The sequence below is a fragment of the Lampris incognitus genome, chromosome 19 (assembly GCF_029633865.1).
Source record: "Lampris incognitus isolate fLamInc1 chromosome 19, fLamInc1.hap2, whole genome shotgun sequence".
In the NCBI taxonomy this organism is placed as follows: Eukaryota; Metazoa; Chordata; class Actinopteri; order Lampriformes; family Lampridae; genus Lampris; species Lampris incognitus.
The window spans coordinates 9,373,789-9,398,283 of record NC_079229.1 but is presented as its reverse complement, the minus strand read 5'-3'; the positions used below and the strand labels follow the sequence as shown (position 1 = coordinate 9,398,283).

Genomic DNA, 24,495 nt, shown 5'->3' with positions numbered 1-24,495 from the left:
CCTCCCACATGCTACGTCCCCCTGGTGAAACTCCTCACTGTTAGGTGAAAAGAAGCGGCTGGTGACTCCGCATGTATCGGAGGAGGCATGTGGTAGTCTGCAGCCCTCCCCAGATCGGCAGAGGGGGTGGAGCAGCGACCGGGACGGCTCGGAAGAGTGAGGTAATTGGCCAAGTATAATTGGAGAGAAAAAGGGAGGGAAATGGCTTCCTGATTCCTTATTATCTGTTTGTTATTTTATTACTGATAAACACTTTTTGTGTCTGTCCTATATTCATCTCCTGGATCGCCACCCTGCCGTGGTGGAGAAGCTTGCGTGTACTAATGATCCCGAGAGCTATGCCGTCCGGAGCTTGGCTCCTGGTAGGGTCACCCAAGGCAGATGGGTCAAGGGGGAGGTTCCAGACAAAGTGTGATCCAACAAGGACCTCAACGGTAGAACTGGCGGAAGATGTCTCCAGGTCACAACGGCAGTGAAGGCGGATGAAGGCTGCAACAGAGGGGTTGTTCCCAATCGTCTTGGTTGTCCATGCCATTGGACTCTGGACACCCCCTGCCAAGGACTGTGTGGTGGCTGCAGGCACATCAGCCATGCCACATACAAAGCTGTCACGCACAGGCGTCCACCTGCAAGGGTCTATGCCCACCTGAAGATCCACAAGGACCTAGAAGGAGGACAGTCATACTTGACGGCGAGTGACCGGTGCTGCTGCTGCTGAGGATGATAGTCCACTTCAGCAAAAACTGAAATTGTTTCAACTTTGGAAAGTGGTGGATTGCTCACAACACAAGGCCCTAAAAAGAGGTCAGCCGTTCCACTGAAAACAATACAAAACTGCAGGTAGCGCTTTTCTGGTATTCTGGACTAAAGTAAACCAACAAGTGTTAATTATTTCGTTAACAGAAAGATCAAGTCCCTTCATGTTCCCACATTTGCCTCAGCTGACTGTATCTGAGGATTGCATGGAAACAAAAACCTTCTCCCACCCTCAGTGTACATCCCTCTGCTTAGAGAACAACAAAAAAGAAATGTCCTTCTGGTCACATGACTTATCTAATCCTTGCCTTTGCTTGCATCAAGGCCATGATTTGCTTTGTCTCTCTGACCTGCTCCCCCTGAAGGATTACTGGCCTGAGGGTTCAGAGTGACAGCCATACTTACCATGGTCATTATACTAGTATTGGCTCTGGTACTGGTCTCCATATTGGTCCTCATACTGGTCCCCATCCTGGTACTGTTCATCTTGGAGGTGGCGGTCGCCCTTCTCCTCTGGGGTAGACCTCTGATCCTGCTCCTGTGGGTAGAAGTCATCATCAGTGCTGGCAGCACGGTGGCGCAGTGTTTAGCGCTGTCACCTCACAGCAAAAAGGCCCTGGGTTCAACCCCCGGAGTTGTCCAACCTTGGGGGTCATCCCAGGTTGTCCTCTGTGTGGAGTTTGCATGTTCTCCCCGTGTCGGTGGTGAGTTTTCTCCGGGTGCTCCGGTTTCCCCCACGTCAAAAAGGCATGCATGTTAGGGTTAATACTCCTGTCTGTGCCCCTGACCGAGGCAGGGCAAGACGAACTGGAGTTGGTCCCCAGGCGCTGCACAGTGGTTGCCCACTGCTCCTAGCTACACAACTAGGATGGGTTAAATGCAGCAAGGGAATTTCCTACGGGGATTAATAAAGTATCTCAAAAAAAAAAATCCAGGGTGAAGCTGTCATCGATGTGGTCATTGTAGCATCAGTAAGAGCTGGCAGATGCATTGTAAGAATTCAAGCCCCAGTGAGACATTCCACACCCCATAGCAACCATAGGTCAGCAGACCTGGGGGCAGACAGACCATAATAGCTAGAAACACACAGCTTGAAAGTACACGTGTGTTATGTAACTTTTGTGAGGATGGTCAGCAGAGATGACTGTTCTCAAGACGGAGGAATGAGAGGATCTGTTCAGAGTTACTACTTCTTGGGGGGGGGGCCCTAGTAACTCCTTTTCTATTTCTATCATTTGCTCTTATATCTGTACATCTTATGTCCTTCTCTGCGTTCATTTTTATCTGAACTCTTCGTTATGAGATGTGCTATAGATAGAGTTTATAATTTAACATTAGTTACTGTGGTAGACAGGGGTTGGTGTTGGCCCTGGTTTGAACACATGCAGTGAAACTTGCAGACTGCATGTGTGTATGTATGCAGGGAAAAACAGCCAGGAAATGCCGACCCTCTGCATGGCGTCCACGGCTGTTTTTGAGAGCTGTTGAACTGCAGCTCTCTGTAAAAGAGATTAAGACTCTGGACTGTTCCTGCAAAGGTCATTTGAATGGATTGTGTGCATCGTTCTAAAGGGAGAAGCTTTGTTTAATAAATCCTGCTAATTAAGAGACTTGTCACCCGGGTGTCCTAGCTCGGGAGCGCCTATGTCTTTCATACCAGTGTAATGGGAAAACAAATCTCCTAGGCATTTATATTTGTACTCGTTAAACAGATGCAAGTGTCAGCAATTAGCAAATACAGGAAGTATCTCCAACAGGAATCCTGCAGCGCTCAACAGTATTCACATCATTGTCAAGGGTGCATGTCACGTCGAGTTCATTTAGTGTAATACAAGTCACATCCCCAGGATGTGCTAGTGAAACAAGTCACGTCACCAGGATGTGCTAGTAGAACAAGTCACGTCACCAGGATGTACTAGTAGAACAAGTCACATAAACAGGATGTGCTAGTAGAACATGTCACGTCACCAGGATGTGCTAGTAGAACAAGTCACATCAACAGGACGCGCTAGTAGAACAAGTCACGTCACCAGGATGCGCTAGTAGAACAAGTCACGTCACCAGGATGCGCTAGTAGAACAAGTCACGTCACCAGGATGCGCTAGTAGAACAAGTCACGTCACCAGGATGCGCTAGTAGAACAAGTCACGTCACCAGGATGCGCTAGTAGAACAAGTCACGTCACCAGGATGCGCTAGTAGAACAAGTCACGTCACCAGGATGCGCTAGTAGAACAAGTCACGTCACCAGGATGCGCTAGTAGAACAAGTCACGTCACCAGGATGCGCTAGTAGAACAAGTCACGTCACCAGGATGCGCTAGTAGAACAAGTCACATCACCAGGATGCGCTAGTAGAACAAGTCACATCACCAGGATGCGCTAGTAGAACAAGTCACATCACCAGGATGCGCTAGTAGAACAAGTCACATCACCAGGATGTGCTAGTAGAACAAGTTACAAAATAGGTGGACAATGCCACATGACAGCATAATAGACATTGTTGTCACAAGTGCATAAGCAGATTTTAAAACAGAAATATACAGGAACCAAATCTGTCCTATCAGTACTGGACAAATTATCTACTCTACACGATTCTAGTAATCTATAACTACAGTGAATCTAGAAATCTGCTCACCTATGAAACACCAGATAGTGAATCTGACTTAGGTGAGTGAAGACAGTTTGAGCATGAGGTCGGAAGTGACCATTATGGCTGCCACACAGACAAACAGAATTAAGGGCACCATGTGGGCCAAGCTTCACCCTCTATTCAATCGCCACAGCATGACGACCAGCAGAATCACCATGAAGGCAGCCAATAGCATAGCCGTTAGCCTCAGAACAACCTCTGCCTTCCCTGTTCAACTGTTACCCAAAACAGAAGGGACAGGATGAAGAGGAGGAGGGTGTATCGGGTCACCGTGTGGCCCATGGCAGGGTGGGCCTGGCTGACACACCAAGGACTCCTAGGCACATTCGCGGGGTGTTGTAGTGACCCAACGCAGGAGCTTTTTTCAGGAGAGAGGCGGAGCTGGTGTTAAATTGATTAAATTAAAATTAAGTTTCCTTTATTAATACTCTTGGGGAAATTCAGTTACTGCAAATTAACCCATCCTAGCTGTGATCTGTGTAGCTAGGAGCAGTGGGCTGCCACCTTTATGCTGCGCCCGGGGACCAACTCCAGTTCTTTTCCCATTGCCTTGGTCAGGGGCACAGACAGGAGTATTAACCCGAACATGCATGTATCTTTTGATGGTGAGGGAAACCAGAGCACCTGGAGAAAACTCACCGCAGACACGGGGAGAACATGCTAACTCCACACAGAGGATGACCGGGGATGACCCCCCTCAATGTTGGACAACTCTGGGGTTCAAACCCGGGACCTTCTTACTGTGAGGCGACAGCGCTAACCGCTGTGCCATCGTGCCACCCCAAAAAAAAGCCGAGTCACTGCCATCTTCCTCAGTCCGGTTTTAGTGGTGGAACAAGCTACCATCCTGATTGGATTCTCCAGTCAGCATCTGATTGTCTTTGGTGGGGACTGCGCCATCATCACGGTGCCTCTGGCTAACCAAGCCCTCCTCTTCTTTGTCCTGGGAGGTAAACTGGTGCATGTCAGTGGTGATCAGGCTGGTAGTGGAACAAGAGCACACACTTGCTCACCAGTGCGTACACCAGCAGGCTCCTGATAGACACCATCTCGATCAAGATTTCAAAATTTAGTTTATTGTCATTTATGTACCTGTGCACATACATCAAAACGAAATGCTGTTTCTCCCAGCCCACGGCAGTACAACAGAAAAGATAAAAATACACATCCAATAATTCCCTAAAAACAATACGACTAAAAATATATAAACAGAGAGAACAAAACAAAAAAGCAAAAACAATTAACAACACAATCCATTCAAGTGCAACACGGTCCATTAAAGTGCAATTTCAGTTTAAATGTTGACAGTCGGTGTCTGTCAACAAGTGACCAGCACTGATGATGGGGGGGGGGGGGCGGGTTAGCGGGTAGGTGGATGGGCATGACGGGGGGGGGGCATAGTTTGTTAATGATCCTGACTGCTTGTGGGTAGAAGCTATTTAGCATTCTGCTGGATTTAGCACAGATGTTCCTGTACCTTTTCCCAGATGGCAGGAGGGAAAACAGGTTGTGAGAAGGATGGCGGAGATCCTTAATGATGCTGGAGGCTCTGTGAATCAGCATTGATGGTAAATCTCCAACAGGAAGGGGAGAGGGGCACAATTGATCTTGCTAGCTGTCTTCACTATCCTGTTCAGCTGGTGTTGCTCGCCCACTTTGTGGTTACCGAACCAGGAAGTGAGTTCAGGTCCCTCAAGCTTCTTGATCAGGTCCCTCAAGCTTAGAGCGAGGAAGGCCCCCAAGCTCCCCGACAACACACACACATCTTGGGCATATGTGTGAATGCTGATATGTAGGATAGGAAACTGCAAGGGCATTGTCACATGATGCTCATTCCTCACTGAAGAAGCTTAAAATACGAGTGTATTTCACACGTATTGTACACTGTATGTGTGGAGAGGATGGTGTTTGTACCTACGATATGTTTTTACAACATGGGCTTCTGAAAATCCTCACAAGATTAAAGAACTTTTCAGGGGCCTTTTGCTGAACCTCACATGGATGATTCATCAGGTTTGGGTCAGAGAGGTTGCTAGTTGAAATCCCCAGCCCAGATTGTTCGGCTAAATAAATAAGAAATACCATCAGACCCATCGACAGCTAGTTCTGAGATGCCCTTTAGCAAGGCACTTCAATCTAATTCACTCCAGCAAAGCTGTTCAGAAGATAACAGCAGGGGGTTGAGGTTGAACTGGGTGGCTCCTAGACATGTGTGAGGTGGTATGAGAGTGAAGCACGCCAACGCCAAGGTAAAGCTTAAAAAAAAATCACTTTTCTGTTTCCCATGCTAGCTTTTTGGAGGAGACAAAACTTGGACCCAACAAAGAATATGGATTTGAAACATGTATCCAACAAAATTTGGAAATGTGTGTGTGTGTGTGTGAGAGAGAGAGAGAGAGAAAGAGAGAGAGACACATAAAGAGAGAGTTTTTGGCATCAGGCCATTCTTGTGGGTACTTCTCTATGTCGTTGTTGTTGTATAGCCCTTGCTATATAACAAGGTATATAGTGTTGTTGTTGTAAGTTGGTATCTCGGATGTGATGCTGCTGTTGATGCAGCATGAACTATTGATGGGTTTAATCCATTTGTTAGCCCACCCACCCAATATCACCCCCAGCCATCACTGACTATACCGCTCCACCTGCTTCTTTACCACGTCATCTGCTGATATCACAGCTCAACTGTATCACACACTACTACTGCTACTTTCGGCTGCTCCCGTTAGGGGGCGCCACAGCGCATCATCCGTTTCCATCTCTTCCTGTCTTCTGCATCTTCCTCTGTCACACCAGCCACCTGCATGTCTTCCCTCACCACATCCATAAACCTCCTCTTTGGCCTTCCTCTTCTCCTCTTCCTTGGCTGCTCCATATTCAGCATCCTTCTCCCAATATACCCAGCATCTCTCCTCCATACATGTCCAAGCCATCTCAATCTTGCCTCTCTTGCTTTGTCTCTAAACCGTCCAACTTGAGCGGTCCCTCTAAGGTCCTAGAGTTCATGTTGATGTCATATAATTTGACAGCCTATTTAGCGTTGACTCATTTGGAAACTGACCATTTTACGTGTGGAGGTGAACGACTGAAGGTGTTTAACGAGCAAACTGTAGCTCGTGGTTGATTTGTGAAACAAGAATGAGGTCCTCATCAGAGAAATCTACCTCAGACTTGGAGGTATTGGAGTCTGATGTTCTGCCTGGCAGTACTTCCAACTACCTGCTGCAGTGCTTTCTAGGGGAGGGCTGCTTTGGACAAGTGGCCCGGTGTCTCAAACTAGACACAAAAGAGACCGTTGCTGTGAAGATCCTAAAAAAGAACAGCAAATATGCCCTGGAGGCTGAAAAGAAGGTAAAGATTTCAGTCTACAAATGACTAGGCTGACTAAAACGTTGGTTGGTCTGTTTTTGTTACTAAAATATTTTGTCTCAGGGGCGTCCGGGTAGCTTAGCGGTCTATTCCGTTGCCTACCAACATGGGGATCACCGCTTCGAATCCCCACGTTACCTCCAGCTTGGTCGGGCCTCCCTACAGACACAATGGGCCGTGTCTGCAGGTGGGAAGCCAGATGTGGGTATGTGTCCTGGTCGGTGCACTAGCGCCTCCTCTGGTCAGTCAGGGATCCTGTTTGGGGGGGGCTGGGGGGAATGGGTTAGTCTGACATCTCCTACAATGTGTTCCTTGTAATGGTGCCAGTCTCCGGGCTTTCAGGAATGACCAGCCTATTTAAATACCCTAGGTAGCAGTAACCATCAACTAACTACCCTGCCAGTGCAAATGAAGTCATAGATAATGGGAAATCATGAACACAGTGTAATTCAGACACTAGGTTTTTTCGTTTTTGTTTTTTGTTTTAGTTTAAAGGACGGGTTCAAGCTTGTGTTCAGTTGTACCATAAGAGGCAGTTTTAAAGCTGCGTCTCACTGTGGTCCCGTGTCCAAAATCACCAAAATGAAGCCGGTGATTAAAATGATACCATAACCAATATGCACAATGGCAAAAGCTATAAAAGTAAGACCAGCAAAGATTGATCCTTTAAGGTGGGTCATTCATAAAGACACATTGATGTGGATTCATTGATTCATTCACTGATTTATTCACCAGTTGATTCATTCATTGATACATTATTTGTTTTGTATCCAGCGTGATGGACTCCTCTGACATCATGTCCATCTGCCCATTTGTGGATTTGTCTTGGGGGTCTGAGATCACTGAAACCTGCAGCCAGCAAGACCAGATCCCCATGACCTCCCTCCCAGATGCCGATAGAGGAGGAGAACAGGATGGAGAGGGGCATTGAAAAAGAAGATGATGAAGAAGAGGGGGTCATCAGAGAAGAAGATGATGAAAAGAAGGGAGACATAAGAAGAGAAGATGATAAAGAGGAGGGTGACATGGAAGGAAGAGATGATAAAGAGGAGAACATGAAGATGCTGTAGAGGAGGGAAACATAAAAAAGGAAGATGATGAAGGGGAAGGCTACATTGGAGACGGTGATAAAGAGGGGCTCGTCCAAAGAGAACAGGATGAAGAGAAAGGAGACAGAAGAGAAAATGATGGAGAGGAGCAGAAGAGAAGCAGAGGAGCAGGATGGAGAGACAAAATTGGTGGAGAAAAAGATGGAGGGCTGAGAAGAGAAAGAAAAACAAAAGGAGGAGGTGATTGGAGGAGAACCTGCAAGGAGGCATGGAGGAGGGTTAGGAATGGGAGAGGAAGAAGGAGAAAGAGTAGGAGAAGTCAGAAGAGGAGAGAAGAGAAGAGAAGAGGAGAAGGAGGAGCCAAACAAAGTGGAGGACAAAATGAAACAGAGCACATTGATATCTCCACCAAAAAGAAATAAATTCACTCCTCCTCCCCCCTCACCTTTGTCCCTCCTCCTCACCTTTGTCCGTCCTCCACACTGCAGACTCCTCTAACCCTACAGACAATTAACTTAAATCTTAAACCTAAATGTAAATGTTATACATAAATGTAAATATTAAATGTTAAATATATGAGTTTATATAAGTTTGTATAAGTTTATTCATTTCAATTTAATATTATTTTGTTTATATCCTTTTTTTGCTGTATCTTTTTTTTATATGTTCAAAATAAATCAAATCAAATGGGTGACAACAGGTTTTAGAGAGAATCCTGCAGACATGCATCCTGTGGGGATTAACGACCAGGCTGTTGAGTTTGTGCAGCAGTACCAACATCTTGGCACTGTAACTGATGGGAAGCGGACCGTCGGGCTTCATGTGGATGCTGTGTGCAGACAAGCCCACCAGCACATATACTTTTATCTTAAGCTTATAAGTTTTAACGTGGACAATACCTCCATGAAAATGTTTTATTCCTGTTTTACTGAACCAGTCCTTGCATTCTCTTTAGTCAGCTGGCACGGGGTCACTGACCCACAAAAATAGGAACAGGTTGCAGGATGTTGTCAAAGTGTGCAGCAGAATTGCAGGCACCACCTTGAACAGGCTTCCTCAACTGTACCAGGCATTGGCGGCGCCAGTGGACTTTTGTTGGGGGTGCTCAGTCGGAGCTTGACTATTAACTGGGGGGGGGGGCTACGGAACTGTGGATATACCAGTATACACACGCACAGCCAAATGCAATCACACGTGTTAAGAGTGGCTAATACACACACTGAGCAATATACAGTATGGCAGAATCAGACTCGAGCTCAAAACAGCGCGCGCGCGCGCGCACACACACACACACACACACACACACACACACACACACACACACACACACACACACACACACACACACACTGAGCGACAGAAACCTCATGCGCCGCTGTTGGTCTAAAAACAGCGTATCAGACCCCGGTCCAGATCCAGACCAACACTGTACAAACGCGACAGGCTACAACACAACGCGACTGCCATTTCTCTCCAGCATCCCCCAAACCGTAACGAACCGTTAGACGCGCAGCATAGCGCACATCTCCAGCTATACAGCAACGCTGCCGGCTGCCACAAGTGCACAGCTCACAGAATAACGAACAACTTACAGAATATAAATAAAGAATAATGGTGAAGCACGAGAACAACCGCTATACCCGGCCCAGCAATACGGCGCCATTATAAGACTGTCTCTCACCATTAGACGTCTTCGTAGAAGAACAACGGGTCTGCCATTTTGATTGTTGGCAAAGGCATCGATGATTTATTTCATCAGCGTCCAAATCTTTTGTCCTCCCGGTGTTTATAAGGCCCAACGACGCCAGGTTACTGTCCCTGCTTCGTTTTGAATTCCGTCCATGTCTCCACTGACAACGCGTGTCCCGCACTTCCGTTATGAGCCTTTAACGTGTGCCCCGCACTTCCGTTATGAGCCTTGAACATGGCGGTAGCCTTCCGCCATGTTTGGGAAGCCGGTGATGGTGAACGATGACGTCGTAAAAATTGCCTGCATGCTAAACAAAAAGTTGCGTCTTTGATGACGCTATATTCCAGCCAGACATATTGCTCGAACCAGCTTCTAGTGAATCGCCTTTGCTGAGTCCCAAACGTCTGTGATCGCCATGCTTTTAAGAATTGAACGTCTCGGCCCTTCCTGCGGATGTTGGCTAGCGTCCACGTTAGCATCCACGTTAGCATCCACGTTGGCCGTAGCGTCGTCAAACTGATTCTCCTACGCCAGCTGCGTGATTTTTTTTCGTACCCGTTTTCCGGGTACTCTGCCTCTGATTGGCTAGTATTCGTTGCCTCCGTTGGTTAAGGTTAGGGTTAGGGTGGGGTTAGCCAATCAGAGATAGAGTAGGGGCGGGTCTTCCCGGAATCCAGGTGGGAAAAATAATAACGCGCGTCGAAAACGGGTACGAAAAAAAATCACGCGCTCCAGCTGATCTCCCGTCTCTCAACCTGTTTGATCATCAACAAAACTTGGCTGTTTGGAGACCAAGAAATTATCCATTTCGGATGATATTGGTCACTGACTTCCGCGTTCAGAATGCGCCTTCGACCATGAAACAAAACTCAGTACTATTAAGCCCTTTTGATACGACTGTAAACTACTAATAAGACACGTTAGCCCCTAGCTAACGGGTCTGACCCTTTAGCCGAGCGGCTAGTGATGTCGCCTTGTGGTGCAGTACACCTCGTATCGAATCCCGCACCGGGCAAGAAAATAACCGGTTACACGACTAAGTCCAGCGTGTGCCCCTTATTGTGGGTGCGTCCAGAAACATGCCGAGCGAGAGCAGATGCCTCCAGTAAGCTAATTAGATTTCTAAAATCGGGCTCTGTTTGATTGTCAGCATGAACACTAAAATCACCAAGAAAGCCATGTTTGGATTTTGGTGGCCAATAGACAGTAATAATTAAAATCGCAGCATTACAATGTATAGTAAAATCAAGGTATTCCAAACAGGCGAATTCCCCAAGGGGGATTTCCTTGCAGCTTAAGGAATCAGAGAAGACAGCGGCTATTCCACGGCCTCTCTTATCAGATCTGGTAGTATGGATGAATTTGAAGCCAGGAGGTGCAGTCTCAGTCAATCAATCAATCAAGTTGCATTTTATATAGCGCTTTTCTAGCTGCAACAGCCACTCAAAGCGATTTACAATTGATTAATTCATGAGCGCGACTGCGCCATTTCTATCCAGTCGGGTACTTACAAGATCATTAACTAAAAATGACTTATTAGTTAGCGACCTGGCGTTTAATAAATCAGTTTTTATTGTCCGAGGTGCATGGCTTTGAGGGGGGGGGGGTGATAATTGAAATCCGAACTAGTAATAAGTTGTTTATTTATGTAGGCTACGGGGAGATTACAGGGCCTGTGTCTATGGTTTATCATTAACAGGAATTAGTGTGGCCAGATCCAGGTGTACTATAACTGTGCTGCCGGCTCCCTGGTAAACAATGACTGCACAGCTTATAGAATAAAGAATAATTTACAGAATATAAATAAAGAATAAGGGTGACGCATGAGAACAACTGTTATATGTCAATACCTAGCCTAGTCCAATCTGGCCTGGGAACGCCTTAGGATCCCCCAGGAGGAGCTGGAGGGCGTTGCTGGGGAGGGGGACGCCTGGAGTGCCCTACTTAGCTTGCTGCCACCGCGACCCGACCCCGGAGAAGCGGCTGAAGATGAGATGAGATGAATTAGTATGGCAGAGTGACAGCCTTTAGTATGGTGGCTCGAACTCTGCAAAGGACACGAATAAGTATGGTTTACAGCGGAACCAAAGTTGAAAGCACTCTGCCCCTGCGGACGTCAATTAGTGACGGAACTGTCGGCACCTGTGTGCGGGAACCAAATGGTGTCCGTAGAACGTGTAATGAGCTGTGGTAACGTGTAATGAGCTGTGGTTATGTGTTAGCTGCGTTAGCTTAGCACTAGATAGGCTGCACCAGGATAGCTTAGCATGGAGTCATTCAGACGATAGGCCGCACCGGGCGGTTAGTGATGTCGCCTTGTGGTGCGGTACACCCCGTATCGAATCCCGCACCGGGCAAGAAAATAACCGGTTACATTGGTGGCAGCGGTGGGATCCGGAAGTGTGCAGATCCTCAGAAGTCTCTTCGGAGCGCGGGAATAACAAAGCGCGAGGGCGCACTTCCGGGGAGGGTGACCACTGTAAACTACTAATAAGACACGTTAGCCCCTAGCTAACGGGTCTGACCCTTTAGCCGAGCGGTTAGTGATGTCGCCTTGTGGTGCAGTACACCTCCTATCGAATCCCGGACCGGGCAAGAAAATAACCGGTTACATTAGCATAGAGTAATTCAGACGAAGTCAATAGAAGGATTTTGCACTTGTGTCACTTTAATTGCCACCATACAATGCCTGGTTACGACGGCACTATGATCCTTCGACATACATGTAGACTGATACACAGTTGTACACAAACCGAGCTGTTATTAAGGAGAGACAAATGTTGTACAATAGACAGGTAAACCGGGAGTGACGCTGGCTCCAGTGATGAGTCACAGTATAGACGTGAAGCGCCATCAAGTGACCAAATACGGTACTACAACCAAAACACTGTCCCGAAACACAGTAGGTATATCTCTGACTGCTACAAACGGACACGAAAGTTGGAGACAATGGAATAAAACGGGTTTGCAGCCAGTATTCGTCACGTTTGAAAATAGAAGAGCGCCCCCAGAACAGATTAAAATTGTCAATAAAAACCAAGTTGTAAACGAGAGCACTGCGACCGAAGCCAGGTGCGAAGCTGCAAAAGTCTGCTTGAAACGACCAATGCCACGGCCGAAAGTGGGAAGTGGGCCAGAGATAAGAACTTCCTTCCTACTACGTTTTAGAAGGTTAAAAATACGCATGAAATCAGATTTTAAATGCTCCGACTGCTGCCGTGGAATGTCATTTGTGCCAACGTGAATGACAACTTTCTCAATGGAGGTATGAGGGACAGCAGACTAGGAAATTCTACCAGAATGTCTTTTACCCGGGCACCTGGAAAGCAGTGTGCTGCAGCTCTGTTGGACCTGACGTCCCTGATGATAGAATCACCCACGGTCAGAAGGTGGCTGTGGGATTGGTGCTGGTTGAAACTACTATTCTGCTGTTGGGGGAAGGAGAAGGAGAGGGGGAGGCATGTCTAGAGGCAGCGGGAGAGGAGAAAGGGTGGGAGTGTGGAGGTGAGAGTCAGAACTTTGAATGTTGGCACTATGACTGGTAAAGGGAGAGAACTGGCTGATATGATGACGAGAAGGAAGGTAGATATACGGTGTGTGCAAGAGGCCAGGTGGAAGGGGAGTAAGGCCAGTAGCATCGGAGGTGGGCTCAAACTCTTCTACGATGGTGTGGATGGGAGGAGAAATGGGATAATAATAATCCTGAAGGAAGAGTCAAGCGTGTGTTGGAGGTGGAGAGTGTCGGACAGAGTGGTGAGTATGAAGCTCTTCAGGTTGGGTGTGAGATGGAAAAGAAAGAAGAATTCTGGAGTGAGTTGGATGAAATGGTGGAGAGGGTACCAAGAAGGAGAGAGTGGTGATTGGAGTGCACTTCAATGAGCATGTTGGTGAAGGGAACAGAGGTGATGATGAGGTGATGGGTAGGTATGGTGTCAAAGAGAGGAATGTGGATGAGGAATGGTGGTGGATTTTGCGAAAAGGATGGAATTGGCTGTGGTGAATACGTATTTCAAGAAGAGGGAAGAACACAGGGTGACATACAAGAGTGGAGGAAAGTGCACACAGGTGGACTATATCTTATGGAGGAGGCGCGATCTGAAAATGATTGGAGACTGCAAGGTAGTGACAGGGTAGAACGTAGCTAGGCAGCATCGGATGGTGGCCTGTAGGATGACTCTGGAGACCAAGAAGAGGAAGCGAGTGAAAGCAGAGCCGAAGATCGAATGGTGGAAGTTGAAGAAGGAAGACTGTGGTAGTGAAGAGTTGCTGGATGGCTGGGCAACCACTGCAGAAATAGCGAGGGAGACAGCTAGGAAGGTACTTGGTGGGTCATCTGGACAGAGGAAGGCAGACAAGGAGACTTGATCATGCAATGAGGAAGTACAGCAAAGTATACAGTGGAAGCAAGAGAGGCAAGATTGAGACGGCTTGGACATGTGTGGAGGAGAGATGCTGGGTATATTGGGAGAAGGATGCTGAATATGGCGCTGCCAGGGAAGAGGAAAAGAGGAAGACCAAAGAGGAGGTTTATGGATGTGGTGAGGGAGGACATGCAGGTGGCTGGTGTGACAGAGGAAGATGCAGAGGACAGGAAGAGATGGAAACCGATGATCAGCTTTGGTGATCCCTAACGGGAGCAACCAGAAAAGGTATATAAAATCTGTTTCATAGAGATTAGTTCACAGGAGTAAAGGACTGGAAGCGTATCTACTGCCTCTGCATGCCAGCCTAACATTTTAATGTCAGAATCATGTTTATCGGCCATGTAGGTTTGCACATACATGGAATTTGACTCCGGTTTCATGGCTGTCAGTGTACTTGATGCATAACAATGCATAACAATTCTGAGCTGTGCACTTGTGTTGTTACAGAGTGTGCAAAATACGTTCACTATTATTTCCATTTGTTCTTGTATCCCTGCCTGTGTATTTTATTGTTATTTTAGCATGTTCGAAATAAAAAATCAATCAAAACCAACACTACATACAGGCTAATAAGAAGCAGTAACGTGCAATGCTGCAGAGAATATATCATCTCTACAGATGCCTGATTTGTGCTCTTTTAGATTCTGTCATTCATTTGTAACTTTTGTTTTAATTCCGACTTGTTTGTCTTACTTTTGAAATAGATGTTCTTTTTAAAAATAGCTGGCTTGGCAACCTTCTCACTTGGACGTTTTTCTCTTTATCATTATGGGAATTAATCAGACTTTAATAGGTTGGCATTGAGATCTCGGCTGTTTAACTGTTCAGAGTGGATTGTACCTCATTGGACGGCAAGCGACCCAGTTAAAGGCCAGGCCACATGGAAGAAAGACACCAGCTATCGAGACAATTGTCCAGTGTTATGTTGAGGGCTATACTGCCCCACAAAGGCCAACAGCATTGAATGTCTTGTAACTTATACTAAGAACGGTGCAGCGATTTCCTTCTCATTGTTACTGGCCAAATAGGAATGGGTCACATGAAGCGTCGCACCAGCTCGTCTTCCCAGTGACGCGCGGCTATGCCAGACGTTCGCTCTCACCGACGGGGGTGGTAAACTTTCAGTGCTGCAAGAGAAGGACGGCCTTCACCTCCCTGACCTCGACTCATAACCTGCACTTCTTTAGATGAGAAACATCAGCCGCCACCCCCATCAAGAAGCCCCGCTGGTCTCTCAAGTCGCTGATCCAGAACTGCTGGCCAATTAAAAACAATCCACTAAACCACCTCCGAATGCGGTTTTACACCAATACATAAATACTGGCCAGATGCACATGTTCCTCCATGACACTTCAAATATTTCCTTATTCCCAGGGCGTCTTCACCATTTCCACTTTATTACTAGACATTTGCTTTCAGGAGGTAATGGAATCTTGGAAAACTATTCTAAACACATCCGATGACGGATACAAATACACTTGATTACAGAAGGACGATGGTGCTAAGTGGATAAACTGAGAAGACAAGACAAAATGCTCATTTTTCTGTCTTTATTCGCCTGTCACACATCACGGTGTACAGCGCCATAACAGTCACTTGCAGTTGAGCTCCGGCTATCCAAACACACTGTCTGGAGAAGGAGGGGAACTTCACTCGTCTGTCTCCGACTCCTCTTCGTCCTGACTAATCTGGAAGTAGCGCAGCTCGTATGTCTCCTTGTCGGACGCCACTACTCTCAGCCAATCGCGAAGGTTGTTCTTCTTCAGGTATTTCTTTGTCAGGTACTTCAGATACCTGTTGGACCAGCAGAAGTTTTTTTTTTTTTTTAATTTCCAAGTTATCAATAACGGACATGACCGTGGTCATGATCTTCCAGTGCTTTTATTGTGAAGCAGAATTCATCAAATGTTGGATTGTTCACCGACTATTGGGGAATGTGAACTTGATGTAGAGAAGAAAAACACAACCTTTCATATGGTGCAACACACAATACAGTTAGCATTTACTTGTGAAACCACTCCACAAATATGGGCTCTAATTCAAAAACATTACGTAACCTATTTCATCCAAAGGAATTGAATCAAGTGCAACTGGACTTGGTATATATCCGTGAAGACGTTTCGCCTCTCATCCAAGAGGCTTCCTCAGTTCGTGCATTTCTGACTACACCAAGCTAGTCTGATGATGAACAGGTCTAGTCAGAAAGGCACGAACTGAGGAAGCCTCTTGGATGAGAGGCGAAACGTCTTCATGGATATATACCAAGTCCAGTTGCACTTGATTCAACTCCTTTGGATAACCATGACCTGGATGAATGAGAACATTCACAGACATGTTGCGGTAACCTATTTTACAATTACATTTAAAATGTAGTCAATAGTTTGAAAGCATTAAAGTTTAAACTCAAAAACAATTACATCTGAGCAAGGGGTCAGGATTTGTGACTTTTAAAAAGGAGGGTGGACAGTACACTCGCTTTTGGCGTCTTTAGAATTTAATTTGACATTTGCCTTGCACAAGGAAACTGCAGAAACCGAACAGAACTCTTGACGGGATTCAACTCAAGGCCAGGGGAGGAATAACCAAGGCTTGAGAGGAGAGGGACGAGCGGGACTTAAACCCAACAACTATCTCTGCCCAACAGATGGTTCATAACTTTAACTGTCATCCACAAAGCCTTTTAGTTTCTTAACAGCACACACTTGGTCGGAGACCGTCTTTGAAATGCTTAGCCTCACCTTTTGGAGAACTGCTTCTCGGATGTGACGTTGATCTTGTTCTTCATTCTGCCAACCTGGACGATGTTACCAAGATTTCCCGTCTTCCCGTTGACCTTGATCCTCTCTTTGAGGAAGGTTTCCTGTTGCACAGAGCATAATAACACACTAGGGAAGAGAACCCTAGTTTATTGCGCTAGGGAAGGCAACCCTAGTCCACACACACTGTTAGCCACTGACTGGCAATTTGTGCATTGGCTACAGGCAATCACATTATGCTAACATTTACAGTGGACTTGAGTCTACACACCCCTGTTAAAATGGCAAGTTTTTGTGATGTGAAAAAATGAAAGCAAGATAAATCATGTCACAACTTTTTTCCATCCATCCATCGATCCATTAACCGAACCGCTTATCCTGCTCTCAGGGTCGTGGGGATGCTGGAGCCTATCCCAGCAGTCATTGGGCAGCAGGTGAGGAGATACCCTGGACAGGCCGCCAGGCTATCTCACACACACACACACACACACATATACACACACACACACACACACACACACACACACACACACACACACACACACACACACACACACACACACACACCTAGAGGCAATTTAGTATGGCCGAGTCACCTGACCTACATGTCTTTGAACTGTGGGAGAAAACCGGAGCACCCGGAGGAAACCCACACAGACACGGGGAGAACATGCAAACTCCACACAGAGGACAACCCGGGACGACCTCCAAGCATGGACTATCCTGGGGCTCGAACCCAGAACCTTCTTGCTGTGAGGCAACCACGCTAACCACTGCGCACCACTTTTCCCACCTTTAATTTGAAAATGCATCCTATAAAAAAGTGAAAAACAATCAATCAAACATCCATCCATTATCCAAGCCGCTTATCCCAATCGGGGTCACGGGATGCTGGAGCCTATCCCAGACTGCTGGGACAGGTGGTAGGCGGGGAGACACACTGGACAGGCCACCAGGCCATCACAGACAATAAAACATTTTAGGGGAAAAAAAAAACAAAACCTATAATAACCTAGACGCATAAGTGTGCACACCCTTTTATTACTGGGGGGAAAACCACACTGCCGACGGACTCGACGTTGCTGAAGGCAGGGAAGTAGTAGAGGAAAAGGCCCACAACAATGCATTCCATCTGAATGGCAAAGAGCAGTAGCTGTCTTCATCCCCATGGAAGCAAACTCCAAAGACAGCGGCCCATTCAGGAGCATCACCCTGCTAAATGTCGAAGGAAAGATCTTCTCAGTACTGGCCAGAAGGATGACCAGCTACCTGATGGAGAAAGGCTACATTAACACCAACTGCCAGAGGGCAGGAGTCACAGGCGTCCCAGGGTGTGTGGAGCACGCTGCAGTGATTAAGAAACAGATCCAGAAGGCTTACCGCGAGAAGCAAGACCTACATGTCATCAAGCTTGACCTCGCCAACGCTTATGGATTAGTCCCACACCAGCTTATCAACTACACCATGGAGTTCTTCCACATGCCCTCCTGTATCAACCGCCTGGTAGCAAACTACTTCAAGGACCCGCAAATGTGCTTTCGCCTCCAGGAATTTGTTGTGGATTTTCCTTTATCCTATTAATGGGCTCTTGCCCCAGCAACCTCTGGGGAGAATAATCATCGGACAAATATTAAAGCCAACAGAGAATCTTTAATGCATCTGCAGATGGAGAGACATAAGGCCACACAGAGGTTCGTCTGGGAGGATATGCTCTGCCCCTGAGCTGGAGATAGTGGTTTTTTATAGAACAGTCCGTCGCGTCATACACTATGTTACCTGCATCAACTAAGGTGTAATCTTACAAAGGAATGCAGGAAACATCTACGTTAATCACGTTCTGTGGCTCGTGAGTGTCTGGAAGTCTGCTGCACTTGTCTTTTGCTGTACCAGGCCGTTCCTGGGATGCGGCAACGGGGAGGCAAGCATGATAACAGTTGCTATGTGGACCCATGGAAGGTACGCATGAGAATAATGGGTATGTGTGTCTGCAGTGAGTGAGAAGTTTCATACACACAGAGAAGTGGAAAACTACAGAGTACATACGGAGCGCATATGGAGTACATTTTGTACTCCACAATTTCACCACTAGATGGCAGCAGCTGGGGGTAGGAATTGCCATGGGGTGTGTCATTTCTCCCATCCTGTTTGTGGAAGCCTTAGAGATAATCCTCATCGGAGCAAGACAGGCGGTGGGAGGGCTCAACCTGCCATCCGCAGAGGCTACCTCCACTGAGGAGCTACATGGATGTCACCAGCCCCCTTCAGACAGCAGCATGTACATCCAGACTGCTGAAAAGGACAGATGAGCTCACGTCCTGGGTGAGAATGCAGATCAAGCCCTACAAGTCATGCAGCCTGTCTCTCAGAAGAGGAATCAGAAATGAAAATACCATCTTTGTCATAAGGGGGAAGAAAATTTCACTTCTGTCCCAGCAACCCATTATAAGTCTGGGGAGATGGTATACAGCAGAGCTCTCCCACAAACAGATGGGGAGAACCATGTTGAAGCAGCTCTCAGAAGGCCTGGCAAGGATCGATCAAAGCCAACTCAAGAGGAAGTACAAAGTGTGGTGCACCCAGCACACACTCTACAACAGTGTGATTTTGCCGCTGAAGATGAGCAAAACTTATTCATCCACAATATGTAAGACGGACGGGAAAGCCAAGTCATTCAGCTGAAAGTGGCTGGGGCTGCTGCAGTGCCTCTCTGAAATGGGCCTCTTTGGCAAGAACACCTTGTAGCTACCACTGCAATGCATCAGTTTGGGCTACAAGCAGGAAAAAACCAGGCTGGTTCTTGAATTGAAAGAGTCCACCCATTAGTCAGTGAGGAACGCAAATGCCAAGGTCCTTACTTGTGGAAAGTGGAAACCCCAAAATGAGGTCGACTGAGCGGTTGGTAAGCTGCAGCACCAAGAACTCATCGGCAGGGTCCAGGCAGAAATGGCAGGCCTAGGGTGGGGAAAAGCTTCACGTTTTTGGTTTAAGGCCAACCATAGAGAAAGATGGTAGTATCAGAGATGACAAGGATTGAGTAAGAGTGCGACAAGATTAACACTAGAACGACCGGGATTTCACCCCTACCTAAAACGACCATGGGCGGTTAAAATGACCGCTGGTTTTTAAACTCTATATTCTGTCAAGATAAATACCCTATTGAGATATTAATGCATTACATATGTTAGTATGTCTGTTAGGAAACGACTGACACCAAAATTAATATTTTAACAACTATAATACTATTTTTAAACAATTTAAACTTCAGAGAGACATGGTACACAATACCACATACCTATTTTTCAAACAATTTAAAATCGCCGCTGTCCAACACCTGTAAATACTGCAATGCCTCGGTGGTAGTCATGGTGCGTCTGAAACGGCGTCTGTAACCAGACATGTTGGCAATAATCAAAAATCAAGTTAAGACTATTACTCGGTACTGGAGAACGCTAGTTTTTTTTTCTAGGACAGCAATGAACTTCGCGAAGGAAACGATGCGACCAACACGTCATAGTGACATGATGTGCACGACTACGTGCAAATTACAAGCGGACATTCTGACCGACTCGTTTTAATGCAAATATATGCAATTTTAGGAGCATTCAGGGAGCGTATTTTCATACACGTTTTTTCATATATACACTAGGTCAGCACTAGGTGCTGAGAATAAGACAACATCAAGTAAAATCAAACCAGTTATACAAATGGAGTGGGGAAGTTTAATTTCAGAAGTGAGCTACAGACCGACAAGTTCTGCGTCCTGTGTGAGATTGCATGTCAGCGTCATGCCATCATTGTTGTCTTTAGGACTAACTCAGTAGTTGCCCTTTACAGTCAAAAATGGTGCCCTCAGTCGCTTGCAGTTACTGATGGTTTCCATTTGTTTGGAACATAACATAAACATAACACAATGTTATGTTTGTTATGTTTCAGTCTTGTTTGTGTCAAACCAATAAGTATTGCAAATCCAAAAATTATAATACAAATATTTTTGTTACACTTGTAATTCTAAGTGCTTTTGTAATTTTGACTTGTAATAAAGCACTTCAAACCATGTGTATCTGAGTACTGGAGTCCCAAAAAACTTGTTACATCATCAGCGGGGCAGGACTTGCAGCAGGGAGCTTGGGGGGGGTGTCTCTTATTTCACCACACAGAAGGCGGAAAACCTAGGGGATACATACATATAGACATACAAAGACTCCTTCCATTTTAGATAGCTAGGTAGCTGATGGTCATAATAATGTAAGATAACACTGAGTCTCATGGAGCTTACTTGAATGCAATGGTGAGCCTCAACAAGTTCATTTGTTGAGCCTTAATTTAGCCAACTGACTAGCAAAAAATTGATAGGCTACATTATTTCTTGCTGCCGGGAGCTCCCTTCACTTTTTACCTTAACAATGAAACGTTTTCTTTTAATTTAACATATTCTTAAAGGGATTTCAACAAAGTTTTGTGTTATTCTAAATTTGACACCAATATTTTAATTTTTACTGCAAATGTATATCGGTTCCAAATATCAGTTCTCAGTCTCCTTGATTACCAATTAGTGGTATCAGTTTCAGCCCTGAAAAAAACACATCGGTTGACCCTAATTTTGAATTTAGTGGCCAATCGATCCCTATTTTAGTTCAAACAAGCTCGTACTGCATGCGTTCGCCAACTGCATCTCTCCGGCCGGCAGTCTCGAAGGAGACACCTCCACACTTCCGTGACAAGGCAAATCCAGGCCGATCCACTGCTTTTTCCGACACACACAGTCTCATGTGACACACACAGAGTCTCATGTGAGGAACACAAGCCGACTCTGCCCCCCTCCTGATGACAGCGTTGCCAATTATTGCTGCTTCATCGAGTTCGGCCATAGTCGGATCTGACCAGACCGGGGCGTGAATCCCGGTCCCCAGTGGGCAACTGCCTCGACACAAAGCCGATGCTTAGACCGCTACACCACCGCGGACCCAGGGTCGACTCTAATTTAAACTCATGTTATATAGTACTTGGTATACTCCAGCCATCTATTAAAGTTACTGCGGTTAACTCCAAACAAAGTTCAGCTGTTTCTGTAGGACTTTCATGACATTTTCTTGGTTGCATCCAACTGCCAAAGCCATGGTCCACAAAGAGCTTAAAAAGCATGAACGAGATCTCATTTTTGAAAGGTATCGATCAGGAGAGGGGTAAAAAAGACTTTTCAAGGCATTAGATAACCATGGAGCACAGTGAAGACAATCAACAAGTGCAGAAAATATGCCACAACAGTGACATTACCAAGAATAGGATGTCCCTCCAAAATTGATGAGAAGACAAGGAGAAAACTGGTCATGGAGGCTACCAGGAGGCCTACAACATTATAGGAGCAGCAGGAATTTCTGGCAAGTACTGGTTGTTCCCTATATATACAACAAGCTCCTTTATTCTTCATGTGTCTGGGATATGGGGATAGGGTGGCAAGATTTTTCATACGAAGAAAAAAAATTAAGAAAAAAGGAAAAAAATCCAAGCCCAGCTAAATTTTATCTTGGATACATCCCAAAGCCATGTGGAAAAATGTGTTATGGTCTGATGAGACCAACATTTTGGCCATAATTCCAAAAGGTATGTTTGGCACAAAAAACACCACAGCACATCACCAAAAGAACAGCAAACCCACAGTGAAGCATGGTGGTTGCAGCATCATGCTTTGGGGCTGCTTTGCTTCAGCTGGAACTGGGACTTTAGTAAAGGTAGAGGGTCTCATGAAAAGCTCCACATACCAGTCAATTTTGCCGCAAACCCTTCTGGCGTCTGCTAGAAAGCTGAAGATGAGGAATTTCATCTTTTGGCCCTACAATGACCCAAAGCATACATCCAAGTCAACAAAGGAATGGCTTGACAATCAATATTTTGGAATGGCCCAGTCAGAGCCCAGACCAGAATCAAATTGAAAATCTGTGGGGTGACCTGAAGAGGGCGGTGCATAGGAGATGCCCTCGTAATTTGACAAATGTCTTTGCAATGAAGGGTGGGAAAATATTACCAAGTGAAGATGTGCAAAGATGACAGATGCTTACCCAAAAAGACTGAGTGCTGTAATACATACAATCAAAAGGTGCTTCAACAAAGTATTAATTCAGGGGTGTGCAGACTTATGCAGCCAGGTTATTGTAAGTTTTTTATTTTTTCCCTAAAAGGTTTTTGTTTTTCACTTGAACTTTATAGGCTGCAACTTCATATTACGGGTAGAAAAAGTTCTGACATGAGTCATCTTATTTTTTTACGTCACAAAAACCTGCCATTTTAACAGAGCTGTGTAGACTGTATCCACTGTGACTTCAGAAAGAGGTATTGTACTTGAATTGGACATCAATCACAAAAAAGACATGCCTCTGCATTGCTTTCTAAATGCCCCCCCACCCCGCGTTGAAAAAAAATCTTTCAATTGGATTTGAAGATTTTGGGTGGTGTGTAAATAAGATAGATGAGGCCAACAGTTGAATGAGATGGCACCAAGCCCATTCTACAGATGACTGATAAGAAATCACAATGTCTACCAGCAGGGAGTATAACTTACAAAATCAAGGCTTGGCTCCCCCCCCCCCCATCCCAAATACTCGGTTTCTGTGTCAACGTTTTTCCCAGGCATACCTAGGAGCCTTGCTATATAAAATCCGTTATACAAGTCACGGCATAAACTTACAAAGTTAGCCGAGTCCAGAATCCCGTCCTCCACCGGGTGAGTCAGGTCCAAGGTGAACTTCCACGAAGCTCCCTTTTTGGATCTCTTAACACCGAACTGTTTCTTCTGTCTCAACTGTGCCAAGAGATCGTCGGGACAAGATCAAAAAAGCTGAGCATTGAATTAGCGCCGTCTCTATAGTCTACGGAGGACATCTTGCAATGAGGCGTTTGTTCACAAATCAATAAGTATTGCTTCATACCTTTTCCCAACATATTAGTTTGTCAATTAAAGTGTTGGACCTTAACGTTTAACTACGGTCCGGTGTATCAGTCAGCACATATTTCCTTATAGTCAATTAACGTCATTCACACTGCAGTTTGTTTTAACGGTGGACGGCTGGGGAAACTTATTTAAATGACGATTTTAAATTAAACAACTGGCTAATAGCAACTAGCATATCATTTAGACCAAATCCCTACATCCTCAGATTGCTACTGCTAATGGATGAGTAGAACACGTGTAGGTGAGATGCGAGCTAATGCTAACGTTTTCAGGACTTTTATTTCACAATAAAAAAAAATAAAAACATCCAAGTCAAACACATTGCCGGATGGACTAATAAAAGCCTCGACAGACTATAGTAAACATGTTGAAATTGTAGCTCTAATTAATAACAATTAATATACATTCTGACGGAGTGGCTGAAACATACCGGCGCCATGTCAAGCGAGCGGACCAGAAAGGGACTTCCGGAAGTGACGTACGAACATTGTACGTCACACAACATCCGCTCAACAAATGTAGTATCGTTTAAGTTCGCAGTGTTTTTGAAACGAATCTTGCCGCTTGCCTGACCACGCGTTGTCCTGGGAAAACTCGCACATCTATCAAAAAAAAATTAAAAACGTACAATTTTGTGATTTGGCAAATCGTCTGAGCCGAGTCTGCAAAGTTATTTTACGGCAATTTGATTATTTCCCTATTTCATGTATTTTAAAACCTAAAAATGCTCAAATGGTCTTAACGTGTCTAATTTTGAAAATCGCAGATAAAACTGTTGATGGCGACCATTGCCAAAGCCATCTATTCCGGGTGGTTCAAGTCCAAAGTTCATTTCCACCCAACACGCCCCAAGGCGG

At 45.7% G+C, this 24,495-nt stretch overlaps 1 protein-coding gene across 1 annotated transcript; it reads right to left on the bottom strand.

Annotated features, from left to right (window-relative positions):
* Positions 1-15,471: 15,471 nt before the first annotated feature.
* Positions 15,472-24,158, bottom strand: rpl22l1 (ribosomal protein L22-like 1). The gene is made up of 4 exons (XM_056299058.1): positions 24,069-24,158; positions 23,375-23,488; positions 16,675-16,796; positions 15,472-15,730 (listed from the first exon to the last, which is right to left on the bottom strand). Exons 1-4 carry the CDS (start codon positions 24,141-24,143, stop codon positions 15,586-15,588), a joined length of 456 nt encoding a protein of 151 aa, XP_056155033.1. The 5' UTR covers positions 24,144-24,158; the 3' UTR covers positions 15,472-15,585.
* Between the last annotated feature and the right edge of the window lie 337 nt (positions 24,159-24,495).